Here is a 21,025-nt window from a genome sequence, read left to right as displayed (position 1 = left end):
CAATTGATCAAAAAGACGAATCCAGATTCGGCCTTCTGCTGAATTCGTAAAGATATAGAAGCACCTCAAATAAAATGGCCAACACTGGTATAATAGCAGACAGCTGTACATATACCAAGTCCAAAATGTACCAGGAAGCTGCAAGAGACATGAACCTTGAAGAAATGTTTTACTGTTAACCTTTATCACTTTCTCGTAGAGCTGAGATAAGAGTCATTCTCGATTGCCTCCATCTGGAATGGTGACCACAGATTAAGTGGGTACCTCACCTCAACCATTAAATATATATGATAAGAGATAGGATTTATCCATGCAGCAATTCAGAGCTCGTCTGCAGCAGTTTCCTCTTGACTGCTTGAGAAGGTTGGCATTGAACATAAGGTGCGATCAACGGCTTGTGCATGGTGAAGTTAGACTAACACTAGTCACTGTCGCTGTCACCTATTACAAAAAAATAATAATTATGGAGCATAATTACTTAAATATACAATAAGTTTAATCATTTCTTAAAATGTCGACAGGTTTTGCTTGTGACCCTTTTTCAAATGGTCCGCGACCCCCAGAGGGTCACGGCCCAGTTTGAGAAACACTAACTTATACCTGCAATACCATGTTGAGCAATAGAATTCTTAACTGCACAGAAAGTTTAGCTTTAATTCAGTTTACACTATTTTCTACAAGTGGCTCACTATTAGATATCAGAACATGCAAGGGAAAGCTATGCATTTTTCTTTTATAAGTACTAAATACATATGATATTGGGCTATTCTTTTTCTAATCTGAATCTATTACATAAACCCACAACAGTTTTTGTAATTATGGTGTTAAGGTAACCGTGTCCATAATCCCCAAATGCCTTTGCAAAAGAAACAGTCAAACCGAGACTATGTTATACATAGTCAAAGCACACATTCATCAGCTGGTTGTGTGCACTGACCATCTGTGCATTGACAATGACCAGGGACAGGCGATTTGCGCTGAACTTTTTTTTCCGTGCAATACCGCGCAATTTGCTATTTTTTTCCGCGCAAATCGCCTGTCCCTGACAAAGACATAATAGTCTCTGTTATGCTTGCAAATGCTTACGGGAATTACCAAGATGGTCTACTGGACAGCTAGAATATATATAGAATGCTGCAGGCAAGGAAAGCTTGTAGACATATCATTATGAGTTTGGCAGATCGCCAAATCTTGATTTGTCTCTTTGATAAATTCAGGTTACTCACAAATTATTTTGAAGTAGAGAACAAGCTAAGGCTCAGCACTTTAGCACTAGATTGCAGCATATCAATTTTATACCTGACTTCAGCATAAGTAAGCAAAAGAGGGGTTAGCTAAAAAAATACATGCTGCCCTCTGGAGCTAAAGCGCTGGTCCTTTGTTCTTCAATTCAAAATAATACATGCATAACATGAATTTAACCACTCATAAACTCATTAAGATTAGAGGCTATCATGAAATGAAAAATTGTTCTAGGATCTTTTGCAAACTATGCAAAGAAAATACCTGGAAGACTACTTTATATTTCAACATGTATATCATCTGCGAACAAAAACAACAACAAAAAATAGGAGAAAGGTATTTTTTCATGGGTGTCCAAATAATCCCAAACTCAAAAATACTGTGTCTAACTTCTGTGAAATCACTATCTGTAAGCAAGTATTAATTGCTTAGGACAGGATTGTTAACAGGCAGCCCAAGGGCCAAATCTGACCCCAAAACACTGATATTTGAGCCTTGTCCAACTCTTAAAATGTAAAGGAAAAATGAAGTACATTTGGATCTCATGTTTGAAATGTGTTTGGCCCCTTGTGGCCTTTGAACAAAATAGTTCAGAACCTTGTTCAGAATAAAAGCTGAGGTATATTTTAAATAAGTTGTTGTAATTGCTAAATGGTATGTAAACAAGCACACTATGTGACACAATCTGGTCCATATGGAGGCCAAAGGAAGCATTTTATACAAACATCAGGCTATCATATACTAAAACCACCAACAGTCTAGCATAGGCCTACTTGGTTCTGAAGTTATGTCTATTTTCTTATTTCTTTTATTAGTTTTTAACTCCATATTTTGCCTTATCTCATTTTCAAATTTGCTGCCTTTGTCCTTCATGGACCAGATCATGTCACACATTCCTTGTTTAATGGTGTGATTTTACATAAAAGTTAAATACTTGCTAAGCGATTTTTTGGAAGCCTATAGTGTAAGTGGATGATATTGAAGTCGAAATACAAGAAGTCAACCAGGAGAAGATATTCACAACATCCCAACAGAAACTCCTGTTTGCCATCAAGAATTCTCAATCGTGGAGCAGCTGCCCCTCCTGTTTAAGAGGGGGGGAGTGCATCCACATGCTCCATATTTACACTGAAACCTTCAACCCATTGGCATGTACAACACAGAATCAGAGTGCATTGTGGGATACTCTGAATACCTTCTTTGATTAACACAATTTAGAATGAGCTAGCAACCTATGTTAGCTAACCTGCTAAACCCACTTACATGATTATATAATAACAATGTAGCTGTCAGCTAAATGATGTGTTATATGCTAGTCTCCGAGCACTCACTCTCGGCTCTCGGTCTACCAGGACTTAGCACCAATGATGACCTAGCCATACCACTAATTTGCTCCACACCCTCCACAGATGATAAACCCTCGGCTGGTGCGCCCTCTATTGATACATCACCAGCGGATGCGGACTCACTTGCACCTTCAGAACTGCTATCCCGTGTTTGCGGTGAATCGTTCTGTTGTTTTCTATTTAATCTGTCAATTGTGTGTGTTACTATATGTTCATTTTGTGATTTCCATTCTTGTAAGTTTTTGTGGTCGATGGATGCCTTGAAGAAAGCTTCTATTCTTTGGAGTTCATCTTTACGATCCTGAAATAAAATAGACACAGTCAACATGATTACATCACAGATACAAAGGCATTTCTTCTTTCCGTTTTATAGAGAACAGAAAAAAATCACGGAATTGGAGCAGAAAACACAGAAAATGGAATTTCGTAAAATTAAGCTATTATATTTCCACCTAAAATATCAAGGGATGAGAGCCAGAGAGCCTCAACTCACTATCACCTGCTTCCACAAAATGAGCATAAAGTTGCCAGGGCACTATAGAAGATAGAGTCCATTAAGCATGACAAAATTCAATAGAAAACAAAAGACATTTTGGAGGGAATATTGATTTTTGAAGACCAAAGCGATTAAGGAGCCAACATTATGCTCATTTTGTGAGAGCTGGTCATAGTGAGTTACGGCTTTCTGGTTCTGAACCCTCGATATTAGATATTTTGAATGTACATTCAGCAAAACTATCAACACATCGATCTTCATATGAATGGTAATAGCTCCCAGATGCAACAATCTATTTTGGCTTCAAATTATCAGATCATTAAAGGGGCATTTCGTGATCCACAGCCTCATCCCCCCATTTTTTCTCAAAAGATTTTGATACTACTGGAAACTTCTGGCTACATAATGTTTATGCGCAAAAAATTTCTCGCAGGGTCGTGTGTCTTGAGCTCGCCACCAAAAAAAGGTGGCGATGTTACATTTTGCCAAAGTCGACTCAAAACAAATGATGATATCTCTGTCAAGCAAGAAGGTATTGTCATGCTTGTGGTGTCATTTTATTGCTAAATAAAATGCACTTTCAACCCTGTAAAACAAATACTTGAACTTTTTAATACTGACACTGTGCTTCAAAGAATTCAGAATGGGCAGGGTGGCGGTGGTGGGGGATGTGGTGGTGGGGGATGTGGTACACACAAACTCTATGGGATTGGTATTTTTAGTGCGTAATCTGCTTCTGTAAAGGCTGTAAATTGGATTTGGACTCTATTTAGCATCTAAACCACTCATGGCCTTGCAGCTAAACAATTCTACTAATTGTTTTTAATAATTTATGATTGGTTTAGTCTATAAAATACAAACTTTTCCATACAAAACTACCCGTTGTCATATTAAACACTGTAGTAAGTAATGCAGATGTCTTCAAAATCTAAAAGTTACTGTAAAATTTTAATTACTTATCCTATCATAGTCAAAGTATAGATTTTCTGAAGGGAAATTTGACGAGGAATCTAAACATGGACATATTTTTTCTGTATGGGTTAGGGGGGAATGTTTAGGTTCAAAATATGTTGAATTGTAAAAAAATCTAACATACTTTGGGACACCCTATATTCCTAGATTACCAAACTGCTGTGATTTTGGTTTCTTCCAAAGTCAGTTGGCTCTCCATATCCTCTAACCAAATGAATGTTGTTTACTTCCAGTTTATTACTGTAAGTTGGTAATAAGCAATGCATTGAGTGACCCATTTTTTATCAAAATATTTTTTATTCCACCCTGTATAACTTGCAGGTCACCCTGTATAATGAGTTGAAATGTATATATTTGAATTGCTTATGCTGTCAGCTTTCCAAAAATGTATACTTTTGCTAGTTTAGAATTGATGATTGTCGAGATAGCCTAATTAGAAACCCGGTTGGTGTAAAAATTCTTAATATTTGTCATGTAACGCTAAGGGTGGCGAGTTCAGGATACACGGCCGCAGATTAATTCGTTTAGCAAAAATATCGTCACATTTGAATTACGTTCTGGTATACCAGAATGAAATTACAACACATTGTCTATGGAGCAGTGCTCGTACACAGTCACATAATCATGCATTACTCACAAGCGCAAAATCACCTGAAATTTTGGGAGTAAGCTTTTTTGTGGATATCTACTGAAAAATGTCATAAAAAGAAGATACTAGGATCACAAAATACTCCTAAAGTTCACATATGCCCTGTTACATTAGTAGCACAAAAATTACGATTATTAGTGATTTTATATTTTAACATTTTTTTTAATGTCACATATCCCGGTTCCAATTATTTTGATAATAATGTGATTTTTATTATCACTGTTGTATTACATAATTGTCATTTTATATTTCAGCATGTTATGATTGTAATAATACCTCAAAATTAACATATAAAGTTAATTTTACAGCATATCTCTTCACAATCAGATAACAATGATCAAAACAAAAATCACACAAGGCAGCCTTTTGAGCTACGACAGTATGTGATGCAGATGACAACTATTTAGTTGTTCTACTTGTTACTGCAGCTTAGGCAAAAAAAAAAAAATCAATTCCCGACTTAGTATTTTTATGGTATTTTGAGAAAAAAAATCTGATTTTCGCTGAATTATTCTGTAAAAAACTAATTTTTTTTTTTGTTGAAATAAAAACAAATTTCCGCATTTCTTTTTCATCAAATTGTGCAATTTTACAAATGCGCACGCAATCTTTGAGACAAATGTATTTGTGCAAGACCAAAAAAAATTGTATTTGTGCAAGACCTTCAACCAACTCTGTATGATATCCTGAAATGAATTTACATTTTTTCAAAATTTGCCTTACAACAGAGCACAACACTGAGAAAACTCCACTTAAAGTTACCAAATTTCTATTATTTCTGTTGAAACCAGCTCCATAAAATGTCAATTTTTAATTTTCTTTAGGTTTTGTATAGCTGTGTAACTTTGCAGCTGTAGAAGAGAAGTATGAAACATTTCAAATCTGTGAAAATCTATTTTTTTCTCAAAATATATGGATTTTTGGATATTTTGCATTATAGCTCTAAATCACATTTGCAGACTTCTGACCTCATTTGTGGTGGATGATCACATTTTTATTATACACAAACGAGTATGAGAAATAACACAGTAATAGCATAAACAAATGCTATAGGCTATTCCAGTTAAAATCCATAAAACTACATGGAAGACATGACCTTAATCTTTCACATGGGGAGTGTGAATTTCAAATAAGCTTACCTGAATGAACGACTCCACATCCCCTGTGTGGGAAATTAAGGTCATATGGGGTGTATGGATTTCAACTGGAATAATAGCCCAATATTAGTGCACTCTTAACAGCCCTATATGTTGTATAACATTTTTAAAAGCTCCTAATTATACATTTGTGGAAATGCTCATCGAAAAATATCACCTCAGGTGATATCAGGATTAGGGTTAGATTAGCTCTTATCCAACCCTTAAGGTTGGTCTGAACCCTGGAATTATGAACACTTTCGGGCCTCATAACTGCTAAATTATTAGTCTAAACAATATAAAAGTATACATTTTTAGAATGGAAATGACTTGATGAATTCATCTGTGAGGTCCAATTTGGGCCAAAATGCTCATTTTTGGAGAAAATCCCAAAAAAACGGTTTTTTTGGCCCAAATTTTTCGTGCAACGTAAAAAAAAAATTGTTTGGCCAAAAAAAAATTTTTATTAATTTTTAAAAACTAGATAAAAATATCTAGGAACCATTTTTTCATTTTTTTTGAATTTTGACCAACTTCACCAAAAATATTTGAAATTTGGGCAAAAATCAGGCTTTTTTATGATTTTTTTGAAAATTTTGCATTTTTTGACCATTTTTGGTGCAAATTTCTCAAAGTTGGTCAAAATTCAAAAAAATAAAAAAACGGTCCCTAGATATTTTTATTTAGTTTTTAAAAATTAATAAAAATTTTTTTTGGCCAAACAATTTTTTTGTTACGCTGCACTTAAAATTTGGGCCAAAAAAACCCGTTTTTGGTATTTTCTCCAAAATGAGCATTTTGGCCCAAATTGACCTCACAGATGAATTCAGCAAGTCATTTCAGTCTAAAATTGTATACTTTATATTCTTTAGACTAATAATTTAGCAGTTATGAGGCCCGAAGTTTCCATAATTCCAGGGTTAAGACCACCCTTAACTCTGATATCACCTGAGGTGATGTTTTAGAGGAGCATTTCCACATTTGCAGATCAATATTGAAATTATTCAAATGTCTATATTGTTTACAACCACATTCACAGAGTTAAGGTGGTACTACCCCCCCCTGATAAATTTTGTGACTAATTTTGCATTTTCCTCAAAAAATAACTACACACTGGTATCATAAGTTATGTATATTATAGGGGCAAGGAATTATGGGCACGTATACTGTCAGGCAGTAATGTCAGAGGTCAACTCATCTATAGCCTGGCCTTTAATTTATTAGTTATTATACACTTATACATCATAAGCATATATGCCTGCCTCTAAATGAGGGTTTTTTTACGAAAGGCAGACACCCTCCATAAAATTTATTACATGTATTTGGAATTTGAGCAACTATATTACTGATAGACAGCTGTACAAACACACATTATTGCAAGACCAATCTATTGTATGCTTTTGTGGCGGGTGTCTGCCTTTAGTCGCTTTTGTCAAAAAAAACCCTTATTTAGAGGTATGCTTGTAGATGGAATTCTACGGTATCACACCAAACTTTTATTTCAATATTACAACATTAAAATATACAAAAGCACACAAACAATGACATGGAGAATATTATCAAGGGGGTGACACTAAATTCACGGTTGTTCTATTAGCAACGCAAAACCTATGGAAAATTCCGCTGGTTTACTAGCTAGAAAGTGAGGCCAGTTATCGATCCGTTATGAATAATTCATGTTCGACCCCTTGGATCATGTTAATTAATATTAGCAAATAACAACGTTGTTAGTTTTGCGAACTTTGCCTGTTCAATGAGAGTATAGCGCGCCCCCAATACATCTGGGCACAAATCACGCGAAATTGATCCAGTTTAATGAAATGGCGGACAGGTATTCCCATCAGGCACCAGTGATATGTTCTTTCAAAGAAAGTCTACTAATTTGATATGAAATGACATTTTGCAATAGCAAAGTCAAAATTAGGACTTGAAGTCAATAATATGAAGGAAATACGTGACAGAGGCAAGGTGTGAAACACAAGTAGTATTTGAAGTTAAAATAACCTTTGATACCCGACCTGACCTTCCATAGCTTTCCATCATGGCGCCTTATTCGTCTTTATGTATTTCTATTATGCTCTCAAGTAAAATAAAATACAATCTGCACTAAGCAGACAGAATGTTACTTGGCTCCCTGCATGAATTATTGATTTTATACGGAAGTAAAGAAATACACAATTGCCTGCAAGCCGTGTACCATACTCTAAATACTTACGGTAAATCTGAATAATGGTCACATGCTGAAATATCATGTGTTCGGGAAATCACGTGGCAACATTTTAAGATTTCAGACTTGTTTACTAGTTAAATTGACATTTGTATTATTGATTATCTATCTTTGCTAATTAATATATCTTTTAAATGCTGATAAATCGTGGTTGGCTGCCCATATTATATGTTAAATTCAATGTTTTATGAATATAATTCTACCACGCAGATGGGGTCACACAGCATAATTTCACACTACACGATTTAGCTAGATTTGGAGCTCTGCACTTCAAATTCACGTCAACTTCAAAGTTTATACACTTAATATATTTAATATAATACTTATTTTTTGGTTATAACAAACTGGAACACGAAATATAGGCCTACTAGCTTATTACCTATACAGAAAGGGGATTTATACACATTCACTCAGCAATTTGACATGCCTGGCGCATCAAGACATTCTCTGTCTGGATAACATGACTGTCGCCCTCAATACGTCTGGGCGCAAATTTAAATAACAATACGCTATTTACATATGAATGCGGCTTCATGCTAATTTCTAGTGCCGCTTCCAGGCCTATTCCGTGATATTATGAAGTGACTAAAAAGGCCAGATGTGACTATCCCCTAATGATACAATACATAAAATCAAGTAACAAGTTGCACAAAACAAACAAGACATGCCCCGAGAATCACTAAGTGCATTGATTTGTCTACTTTCTTGAGCAGCAAGTAGTACTAGTTGTAAATCTTATCAACACAAATCGTATGCGATTTTACAAACGCTGCAGCATAGCTTTGAGACAAACCTTTTTTTTTTTTTGGCCTTATTTACTGTACAATTAGTCGGCAGGCTGCATCTGGCCTGCAGGCTGCCTAATATTGAGAACTCCTGCTATAGCACATTAAAATATTTATATACATGTAGTATGGCATATAGTATGAAGAATGCTCTGCTATAAATATCTCCACAGATCCAGATGTAACACCACAAAGCAGATGTTATCGATGTAAGCACACATGAATACAAGCGTTATATCGCCAAGTAGATGTTACCGATGTAAGCGTACATGAATACAAGCATTTTATTTCCAGCTAGATGTTACCGAGGTAAGCACACATGAATACAAGAGTTATATTATATAAGCATAAAAAGTTACCTTTTCAGAGTCTGAGTAGAGCAGAGAAGTAGCTTGCGACGCCATCACCGCATCTTCATTCAGCGTAGGGATTACACTCCTCCGGTCACCTGACCACCCGGAGGGTGGTCAAGTGACAGTAGATCGACACAGATGGCGAATGAATCACTACGCTAAATGAAGACGCTGTGATGGCACGCCAAGCTACATCTCTGCTCTACTCAGACTCTGAAAAGGTAACTTTTTAAGCTTATGTTAATATGACAGAGTCCAATATCAGTCTACATGCTGCTAAGAGTTACATTTCCAGGTAGATCTTACAGATGTAAGCACACATGAATACAAGCGTTATATTTCCGGATAGATCTTACATACAGTGTAAGCACACATGAGTACAAGCGTTATATATCCAGGCTATGTTATGTTATGAACTGCATGGCAACCCGGCATGGCAGAGGATGTAATTCATAACCACCTACCGTTAACGTCCTCTCTAAAGCTCTCTTCTCGAGAACCCTCTCATTCTGTTTCTTTCTGGCAACCGTAAGTTGCTGCTGATAGAATCCCTTATGCTTTACGCTTGTCGATCTTTCCAGACCTGTCAAACCGACCTTTGCCTTCTTAAAGCTTCTAATTTGTTCTCTGAACACATCCTTTCTGGTATATTCAGGAGTTCCTGGCAACGATGACGTTTCTGGCACCGATGATGTCGAAGCTTCACTATCGCAAGACTTGTCTATTTATTTAGAACAAAAACATCAATTATTAATCCAAAATACATACAAAACATACCAAATTTGCATGTTACATACCATTAGCGACTGCTGCAGCGCCCTCTTTGCAAGTGTTTTATCGTTTCTTGCAGTGCGTGTTTTCTGAAGTTGTTGGCGATACCAATCTGCTCTTTTCTGGCTCTCTCTACGACTGATACGGGCTGCTTTGGTTCGGTCTAGGCCTATTACTGGGACGTTACTGCTTTTGAGGCTACTGTAGTGTTTTAACATGTCTCCCTCCGGGCTACCTTCTAAAAATAGAAATAGATGAAGACTCATGGGATGTTAGCAATGCAAGCATAGTCTTTGTGAATTTGAGGATTTTTGTCTTTTGCTGCTTCCCTTCATTTGATAATTTTCATCTATTATATCGTTATGAGTTTGGCAGACAGCCGAATCCGTATTCGTCTTTTGGTAAATTTGTATTACACATGAATTATTATTGATTTAGCGAACAGGGGATCAACGCTACAGCTTTAGAGGGCACCATATCAATTTTTAAATGGAGATCAAATTGATATGCTGCCCTCTGAGACTAAAACGCTAATCCCTTATTTGCTAATTCAAAAATAATTCATGCATAACATGACTTTTTTAACAAAGGCGATTACATATTTTGTTGTCTGCCAAACTCATAGCAATCCCTTCTAATTCATTTCTGTGGTGTTTGGAACTTTTCATATAAAGCAAAGAGGCCAAAAAGATTTTTGAAGCGCATGAAAGTAAAACAATAATGAAGCTGTTAATCAAATAAAAACATCAAATAACCACATTGAAGAAGCTTTTTAAAGTGTTTTTACATAGCCCATTTTCATGTCTGCAACTGAATTTAGACACTCTAAAATTTGATGCTTGCCAGCAGAATCTGAAAGTGATATGAAAATAGCAATAAACACACAAATTTATTGTTTTGTTTGGGATGAATGTTACATAAAAGAAAAAACATAATAATTGGGTAAAAATTATATTTCCTTTGTTAGATAAAATGTCTGATAATCACAAAGGTGGACTGACTTGAGTCCCAGACTGGAGTTAGGGAAGAGGGCCTATAGGTGGGACATAAATAAAAGCTCTATTTAGTTCAAACACATCCAAGTGGAGCAACAGTTGGATACTTAGAGGTTAATAACTGCGCATCGGTTATTTGGAGGGCATTGTGAAAAATCTAAACATTTTGCCTTTGGAACCGAGGAATATCCCGAGGGAATATTCCGAGGTCCAAAGCAAAATGTTTAGATTTTTCACAATGCGCGACATATTACAGATGCAAAGTTATTATCCGCATTCATAACCGTCACTTTGATCTTTTAATTTTACAAAATAACACAAAATTTTCCTCAAAAGTTTGTAAAAATAAACAATTTTTACATCTTCCCTTTCCCAAAATAGACCAAGCTAAAACAAGACGACCAATAACAAAAGTGCGTATCAGAATCTGTGCAAATATGGTAGCGCGCAATCCAAATCGGCAGCCAGCGCTTGCAGCAGTTTGTTGGACGCTGTCTGGGCGCACGCTGAGGTCAATTGTGTGCGACATTATTACGCATTTTGCAGTCAATTGTGAGATATTAATGACCTCGATTTGCATTCACGTTTTCGCAAATAATAAAATATGAGTGGATCGGACGCATCGCGTTTATTAATGAGGTTATGAATCTTGGATAGGCACCTAAATCAGATCATTATGTGTGTCACTTGTTTTTGAAATAATTGTGACTAAAATATGCTATACTATCCAGAAAAGTGGGCTACTTGTGTGTGGTTATGTTAGCAGTCCTGCTCAAGGATCCATTTTAAAGCCTAAAGCCCCCAATTGAATCCAGCTTCTTGAAGTTGCCACAAGAGGATTCTCTAATATAAAATTTTGCAGAAGGTTTTTGTTTTCAAGTAGATCTGTAAATACATGGATTTTTCTTTAATTACAGGGTGCTCTCAAATACCTATTTGGTCAAGGAATAAAGTTAGTCCTTCTTTGTAAATACAAGCCATGTTATCAACTGATGGAAGAAATTAGGATAAACATATTACATGTCTATAACTTAAATCGATTAAATCATTATGTATTAAAATTTACGAGGGGGTTTGTTACTGTTGGTTGCTGTTAATATGGACTGACAAAGGGTTGGGGGAGAGGAAATTGTTTTGGTTTTTTTTTGAATAAAAATTCTTAAGTTCTCCAGCTGTTCAATCAAAGTTCCATATTGCTCCTTTTTAATCAAGTTTCTATGATGCAAATGACCCCCATATATTCACCTACACTGTACTGATATCTTAATCATTGTGGTTGACCAAGTACGTACTAGCTTGCAAAGGTTAGGGCTGGTGTAAAGTTAAGAATATAGAAATGGATCCAAAATTTTGCTGAAACTTCCCCATATCAGCTACACAACACAGCCCTGTGTAATATGATAATGCAAGGTTGTCCCCCCATGACAGACATGACCTTAGTCTCTCACACAGGGTGTAAGATATCAAATGGAGTCACCCATTCAGGTAACCCCATTTCACACTCCCTGTATGAAAGACTAAGGCCATGTCAACTAGAATAACCCAATGCTGAATGTAATCAGCATCATCTCCATACTTTGAGTATGGTTTAGCCATGATCATACAAAATTAATTCATCAATAATAAAAATGACAACCACTCTTACAGCAAGCGAAGTGTCTTATGTCAATTTTTACACATCAGGGGTGTATTTTACAAACACTTACAACACATAATAAGTTTTGACATTTCTTGGTACTTAGGTCGGTAAACATGAGTAAAATTTAATCTTTCCTTAGAGAAGTCCTTTTCAGAAGGTTGAAAAGGACCCCTGAAAAGGACTTCTCTAGGTGAAAGATTACATGTAAATCTTACTCATATCATAAGTTCTTGAAGTGACTGTAAAAACTCATTGCAACCCTAACATATAAAACCCTGGAAGAGTTACTATGGGTTATTCCAGGTGAAATCCATACACCCCTATAAAAATATGACCTTAATCTCCCATACAGGGGGTATAGATTTCAAATGGAGTTACCCATTCAGGTAATCCCATTTGAAATTTACACTCCTAGCTGTGTGGGAGTTTAAGGGCATGTCTTGCACAGAGGGTGTATGGATTTCAACTGGAATATCCCAATGGGTTTGGAAGTTGGGATCGCTTTAAGACTTGATAAAATGTGTCCTAAAAATGAGTAAAATGCACCCCTGATTCTGACAGTTTCACCTATTATCACTAGTATAAGTAAAGGGTGACAGTTTTACTACCGTGTTATCATTAAGGACCAATCTAATCTGGGCAGAATTTCACATCAACTCACAATGCATCATGGGTACTTGGAGATGACTCCATTAGAAGACTATAGCAGATTCAACCCACTTTCATTTCCAAAAAATCCAAGCTGTCGGTCAATCATCTGTATAGTACCTCATCTTTAGCGTGATATGCATGATCGCCTGGTAGCCTAAATTTCCGCAATAGGTGGAATCTGCTATAAGTCTAACATGATGGTTCAAACTTCTAAGCATTCATGATGCATTTAGATCTTTGTGAAACTGGGCCCAATTTTCAGTTATCATCACAACACTACATGCATACAACACTACAAACATAAGGGAAGGATGTCACATCACAATACATGTAAATCAATTCACCATTAACCTACCACATCACATCAATCTTCATCACATGCCCATCATTAATTGGTTTAATATGCACACACCAATCATGCATGCTTTCAAAACTATTGCCCCTGTGCTCAGATCCTCCCTTTGGCTACCAAAATGAGGATCTCTCTGTGTGCAGAAGTGCATTTTTTCCCTATTTTTCTTGCATGCATTAATGCAACAAGCCAGAACAGTGGCGTGCCGTGGCCGCTCCTACCGGCGGGGGGCTGAAGAAAATTCAATTTTGCCGCCCTTCTTCAACAGCCCGAAAAGGTTGACCCAATTTTTTTTTTCGGTGGTTTGAAAAAGTGAAGAGCAAAACCAACACATTTCAAATTTTTTATGCACTTTTTTCTAATTCTTTTTGCCGCACCTTCTTCTTCCGCCGCCCCTCTTTTGCTGACCCTTCTTCTTCCGCCGCCCCCTCTTGCCCCAAAATACGCGCATGCAGAATACTTGTACAAAGTGTATGGTAATTATAGAATTTCAAGCTCAATATGTTTTCATGCGTGCAACCTATTTGCAGATAACTACATGTATCGCACTGGCTGACCAATCACGTAAAATCATGCCTGTGTCACATGATGCTATGCAGAGTGATAGGTGAATGAGGTGCTGATATGATGATGATGTGATTCAATTAGCCGATCAGAACCCGACTTTATGTTTACACCATAAACTGCACCAAATCGGGCAGTACAAAATATCTATGCAAAATGCTGTAACAGATCTGTGTGGGCTAGACTAGCAGGCACTGTAGTTACCGATTGAGCTATTTGACTAATTTCTGAAGGCACTGGCCCCATGTAACAATCATCCATAGGGAAACTAATCCATGAAACGTTTTGGTCTTGAGAATCTTTGTTTTTTTTCAAATGAGCACTATATCACAACCCTGCATCCAAGTTACCCAAGTCAACCAAGTATTTGAAACAGACACTCCCTCCCTCCCACACTTCCCAAGTCCCCCATCAATCAATATTGACGGATCTTGCAGGTCTAATACAAACATAGCTTTGCTCAACATTGTATTGGAGGAAGTGGGAGGAAGCAAATGACATTAAAATTTTAAAGTGTGCCAACATTATTATCTTGATTGTATATAGACACATCCAATTTCACACATATCTATACCTCAATGGCAGACATTGCTGGGTTCCATCCCACCTGAAATGTGAAATAATGTAGGCTTGGTGGGATTTAAAACTGCATTACATCACCCGTGATCAACAAAAGAATGATGAAAGTTTACAACACAATACAAAATAAGCGGCTTTTATCTACCCAACTGGGCAGTCACAACACCACTTGGGTGTGAATGGACCCCAGTAATGGCCGAATGAATTCTGACTATCACTTGGTTCCTTGGATTCGTCTATATACCTAACTTTGTTTACTTCATGGTTCATTGATTTCCCAGCTTGTTACTTAGCTTGTATTGTGCAGAGTGATCACCTACTTGTGCAACATAAGCATGCGTGTGTGCTTTGCAAATATCGAAGAGAATGACATCTGTGAGTGTGATATTTAACTGCATTGCCATAACTACTAATTTCATGCAGTGCAAGTACAAAAATAGAAGTTCTATGATTTCTGTTTAAGGGCATTCAAAATATAAACTTGTTTGACAGGTAGAACTATCATGGAAGTAATAGATGACATGGAACCACAACAACAGAGCCACATTTACATTTTTCAGGGCCTTGTGCCAGGTTAAAATTGAGGGCCCTGGCTATCCGGATCCACATGTTAATTACACCCCACCCCTGTAACCTATTTCTACCCACCCTACCCCACTCCTGTAACCTATAGGCTATGTAACAGATTTCCACTAATACTTTCTCACTTTCCTCTTATTTTAAATTTAGTTTGTTTTTTATATCCTCCCAAAGCTTGGGAGCCCCCTAGATCTTGGGCTGGGCCATCTCGCCCTTTGGTAAATCTGACCTTGTACAACAATCTGAACCACTTCCAGATACCCATTTATAGGAAAACAATCAACCTCTGGTAGCTTCTCTGTCCCTCTTGTTGCTGTCAGTATGCATTGTGTGGAATGAATACTCTCCATCCAGGAGGATGTTGATTGTTTTCGTATTCACATATTAATGGTTATCTGGAAGTGGTTCTGATAGTTGTACGGGGCAGGATCCATCATGAAAAGTCAGGAAAGTGACTTGTGATTTCACCATCAATGTATTGTGGATCCTTCTTATCTTCTACTTCCATATGGACCATTCTTCTTAGCATGCTTCAGCCGTAGCTTTGACACTGATAGTCACATGAGTATAACAAACAAACCCGATGTCAAAATGGATATCACATGTTGTCAAATCGAATCTATTTGCATGTGCAGTGCACTGTATATGCTGCTGTATATGGCTGACATTAATGAGTGCAGCATGATCACAAGGTTGTCGGTTCACACTTGGTCAAGGCTCCTTTAATTTGCTTCTAATACTTTCCACCCAGATGTATTATAAAGGGTACCAGAGAATATGTATCACATGACTCGTTGACCACTGGGAAGCCCTTGGTGTATAGGTCAATTTGGTAATTAAATAGTTGGATATTTAGGCTAAAACAATGCCATAATGACATTATATGGGAGTGTGTTGGTACTTTGTTTTGTAATCAATGGATAGAGGAGAATTATGGGCTATACAGCTGAACAAAATGTAACAGCAAATGTGTTTATTACAGAAAATCTAGGGAAGGAACTGCAACTACACTGGGTTTCAGAAAAGAACGGCAGTCTCTTGCTCAGATTGACGCGAGCGCCCTGTTAATGAGCGACATACACAGAGCTTTGTGTTCATTTCAAGGGCGCACTGCGCCCTTGAGCGACATACACAGATGTATGAGCAACATACACATAGCTTTGTGTTCATTTCAAGGGCGCTGATCTGCACCGACCAACGATTTGCTGCACAATCGGCCAATCAGATTATCGGTCTGTTGCTATGATTGTCAGGCGATTGATTCAGGTGATTTCAACATCAGCATAGGCCATGTATGCAGAGTGTCTCATCTCATTGTATAGGATTTCTGGTGCAATTGGGCAGCAACCTTGCCTATTCATCTTATTATTCACTACTCACTAGCTATCTAGGATTCTTCTAATTATGTATGAAATGAGTGTCGGTGTTTGAACTGCAATCAGTGATTAGAACACAATCAATCAGTGGCATTACCTTAACTAGTTTATAACTTTATAATCTGGGTCTAATCTGTGAACGAAATAAACAGGCCTTAATTGTCAGACTAGAAGAACTGATCCTTGTACATGTATTCGCCGTAGAAGTGATGTAATAATTAGATAACTACCATAGCAATAGGTGAAAACAATTTTTGTATATATCCCCTGCACTGCACTATATCCTGCTGGTCACTGCTATAGAAGCAAGACAGAACCTGTATCTCAACTGGCACACTGGATTCCGAAGCATGGGAAAAGGAAACAAGGAAGGCCTGCCCTAACATATGTTGACATTCTGAAACAAGACACCGGACTTGAAACAACTGACATGACAACAGCAATGCAAGACAGGAAGATATGGAGGGCCATCACAGTTCGAGGACACCACTCGGCATAGGCAGGTAGGCAGTAGGCAGGCACTACAAGCTGGTTACACTCATCACCTGTGCATGTCTGCAATCATAGATTGAATAAAATACCACTCTTTTCAAAGATCTGGTGCGAGCTCGAGAGATCAGCATGATATCAACTTTCATATGAATATTCTATGGAATTATGATCCAGGTCTTTATCCCTGCTCTTTTGACATCTATGGCTTCACGGGAACGTACTAGTGCAGCGCGATATGTTCAAAAATTGTTTTCACCTATTGCTATGGTAGTTAATCCAATTATTACATCACTTATACAGTGAATACTGTAAATCTTGAAAGTTGCTACTTATGCAAACTTTTAAACTATAATACAAGATGTCTTTAACAGATAGAGCTTTGTTATTCAAATTATCTAGCTATATTGTAACTTTGGAGAATATAGGGGAATACTATTGCACATTTTCTAAGTGTACAATATAATAAATTCAAGTATTAACAATCAATAATAGAGACAACATGGGTAGATTATCACAGGAGGGAAAAGGTATAAAATTTCAATTATGGTTTTGATCAAAAATGTTTGTTAGAAACATATAATGCACTCATTGTTAGAAGAAACACAAAGCTTATTAATTAGAGTTTGCACAAAGCTCTTTTACGATGATGTTATTTTGGTCAATATTTTAGTAAATTTTGTAGGTATGTGAAGTTGAAAAAAAAAATAATGATAATAAATGCACTCCCAAGTCTACCAAATAACACACATATTAGTTAGCTGTGATATCAGACAGAGAGTGACCATGCAAGCAAAAGTGGAGTATGATTATCAAATATTACAACATTAGTACAATGACCTATGAATCATGAGGTGAAGTCTACAAGACAAGGGGTTTAACACAGCAAAACAAAACAACACTGAGCAGACACAACAGGTTTACATAATGGGTGAGGATTACAACAGGTGTATTTAAGCCAATTGTAATCCTCAACTCCAAAAGACAATTATTTGGTCCTTATGTAAGTTGTAGTGGTTCTCAACTTTGTCACATTTTCTGCTGAAATAATGGGTTATTCCAGTTGAAATCCATACACCATATGGAAGACATGACCCTAATGTTATACACAGGGAGTGTGAATTGCAAATGGAGTCACCCATTCAAGTAGCCCCATATGAAATCTAAATCCCCTGTGTGGGAGATTAAGGTAATATCCTCCTTAGAAGGTATGTGGATTTAAATTGAATAGCCCAAGAGATTCAGAGGCTAAGAGATTGCTAAGCAGAAAATATTGTAAATGAGAACCACTACAACTTATTGTACACTGGTAGTAAATAATATTACACAATCATATTCTTGCACTGAATCACAAACCAGTAACTCATTAACCCCTAAATCTGATAGGAACTACAGTGTATTTAGTAACACTTTATTCATGATAAATTGATTGAATTCAGAGTTCAATTCCAAAATAATTCAGTCCCTTCATCAACTTTCAGATTGAAAAACTACTTTATATACCGTTATTTTCATGTACATAAAATAGACCATTTTGATAATGTCCAAAAGCCTTTGTAAAAAAAAAAAAAAAAAAAAAAATGTTGGTGGGCACATTGTTACATTGTACATTCGACCAGCTCACTGTGCGCAGTGATGAGCTGTGCAACAATGATAACATAGTCTTGGTTTCCATGCAAAGGATTTTTGGATACAGCAAATTGTGAATTATTTCATTGCACATATCCTGCCATATATAGGCCTGTCACTTTTTCCTTCCAAGAATTATTTGGGTTTTTTTAGAAAGAGCATGAGCAAAATACTGCTGCTAAGATAGAGTATATGTTTGAGAGTACATTTAGCAATATATGACAGTTATTAGAATAAGTGGCTTAACTGATGATAATATGACTAGGAAAGTTGAATATCATGGAAGTAAAAGCTTTAGAGAGTATGCCATTAGTCCAAAGTTGCCAAGATTTCACACAAACTCCTAATGACAGAAAACACACTTTTTAAAATATAAAAAAGCAGTAACATAACAGATTGCATTATTGAACTGTCTACGAAAATGATATTAAAAGTAAAAAATAAAAGATTATATTTGATCATGATTCAAATTTCAGGTTGTTAGTTGAAAGCTTGAAACAAGCAAAAGCTATCCCATTGGACTATTCCAGTTGAAATCCATACACCCCATGGAAGACATGCCCTTAATCTCCCACACAGGGGGTGTGAATTTCAAATGGGGTTACCTGTATGGGTGACTCCATTTGAAATTCACACTCCCTCTATGGGAGATTAAGATCATGTTTTCCATAGGCAGTGTATGGATATTTACTAGAATAATTTTTTTAAAGGAATACTACTGTAAAGGTTCTTCTGAAGCTGGTCAAAATCTCTTCACTTCTTATCTAATTATGGATTTAGTCTATAAATGTATATTAGTGTCTGTCCCCAAGTGAGTTACTGATGAATGATAAAGTCAGAATGCAAGAATAATGATTAAATGTATAACAAATATGACATGTTGTATCAAAAATCAGTCTAAAAATTGATTGAGCAATATCAAAAATAAACCCAGTAATGGGCTATTCCATTTATAGTCAACACTCTCCCTGTGGAAGAGTTTTGGTAATATCTTCCATAGCGGGGGAATGAATTCTAAATTGAATTAGCACATTAACCAAATCTATTGAAACTTGCTTGCCCTCTGTGGAAAATTCATGTTGAATCTTTCTCAGAGGGTGTATGACATTCAAATGGAGCTGCCTGATGTGTTTATCCCATTTGAAATTCATATTCTCCCTATGGAAGACATGTCCAAAATCTTCCACAGGTTGAGTGTGGATTTGAAATGGAATAGCCCAATGAATTCCATAAACACTCTAGTATGCCCAACTTTAATTGATCAAATTTGATACAACATGTCACACCAGTTGTCACCCCTTACCTAAAAACTCAGGAGATGATACACTCCGCTGCATTTGCTTTTGCGGTGATTTTGGTTCACCGTCTGTAAACTGATCCGGATGGAATGTCAAGACAGTTTCGCTTCGCCTACGAATGGCCGTCATCATTCGCTTCAAAATTGTTGGACTACCCATAGGGCTGTTGGTAGGTGTGGATGGTGAGCTACCACTTGTAGTACCCTTTAACCGCCTCATAAAGGGTGACTGGTTGGCTGTAGGACTAGTTGCACTATTACTATATTTACTGAAATTATGGTGTGGTGGTGACAGGCTGGTCCTACTGGTAGGACTTGTCACCGGGCTGTGTTTATTAAAGCTATATGGTGGTGATGTTGGTGAAAGTTCAAATGCCTGACCTTTGAGCAGAGGAGGCCTCTGTGGGGTGTCTGGTTGGTCCTCGCCGCTGGGGATGCTGCCACTTTCTCAGCGTGTGTCTTCACTTTTTACTGATTTTTCATCTTCGCTATCACTATGATCATGGAATCCATCAATATTTGCGAATATATAATACAAAATCAGTCTTTCATCATGCACCATATGTTGATCTGGATCAACATATGATGACAGAGCTTTCTTGGTTACAGCCCTTAAGGAATTGGAATTTGCTACCAGAGATCATCAGGAGAGCTGCCAGTGTGGAATGCTTTAAGGTTAAATACCACTAATTATGTATTACACGGGTTTCAATGGGTAAAATGGCTAATTTCGGTGGAATTTTCTCATATTCAGAACTCTCACAGTTAAATGCCACTAATATCAGATGAAACTATATGATTTAGATGCCAAATGATCAAAACTCAACATAGGTTGACCTGAGACTTTTCTTGTTTTAACGCACTGAACCGTAAACACCTTAAAATGGCAGTGCGCCTC

General features: G+C 36.9%; 1 protein-coding gene across 3 annotated transcripts; it reads right to left on the bottom strand.

Annotated features, from left to right (window-relative positions):
• Positions 1-288: 288 nt before the first annotated feature.
• LOC140140775 (uncharacterized) lies at positions 289-20,618 on the bottom strand. Of its 3 annotated transcripts, none has more exons than XM_072162518.1 (4): positions 20,134-20,618; positions 9,671-9,927; positions 2,574-2,889; positions 289-441 (listed from the first exon to the last, which is right to left on the bottom strand). In XM_072162518.1, the coding sequence occupies exons 1-4, from the start codon at positions 20,345-20,347 to the stop codon at positions 422-424; spliced, it is 807 nt and encodes a 268-aa protein (XP_072018619.1). In that variant the 5' UTR covers positions 20,348-20,618; the 3' UTR covers positions 289-421. The 3 variants fall into 3 exon arrangements, with proteins under 3 accessions (XP_072018619.1, XP_072018618.1, XP_072018620.1); XM_072162517.1 differs by having other exon boundaries at positions 2,506-2,889; positions 20,134-20,616; XM_072162519.1 differs by lacking the exon at positions 9,671-9,927 and adding an exon at positions 10,004-10,215 and having other exon boundaries at positions 2,506-2,889; positions 20,134-20,609.
• Between the last annotated feature and the right edge of the window lie 407 nt (positions 20,619-21,025).

The sequence above is a fragment of the Amphiura filiformis genome, chromosome 19 (genome assembly GCF_039555335.1).
Source record: "Amphiura filiformis chromosome 19, Afil_fr2py, whole genome shotgun sequence".
Classification (NCBI taxonomy): Eukaryota; Metazoa; Echinodermata; class Ophiuroidea; order Amphilepidida; family Amphiuridae; genus Amphiura; species Amphiura filiformis.
Note: the sequence above shows the minus strand (reverse complement) of the source record. Positions and strands in the feature narration are given on the sequence as shown.

Excerpts from the sequence above, each read along its gene's own strand:
- LOC140140775 (XM_072162517.1), bottom strand. The coding sequence starts at position 20,347 with ATGAGGCGGTTAAAGGGTACTACAAGTGGTAGCTCACCATCCACACCT. Across the intron at positions 9,928-20,133 it reads ATCATCTCCTGAGTTTTTAG|ACAAGTCTTGCGATAGTGAA; the intron begins GTAAGGGGTGAC and ends CTAAATAAATAG. Across the intron at positions 2,890-9,670 it reads CTTTAGAGAGGACGTTAACG|GATCGTAAAGATGAACTCCA; the intron begins GTAGGTGGTTAT and ends ATTTTATTTCAG.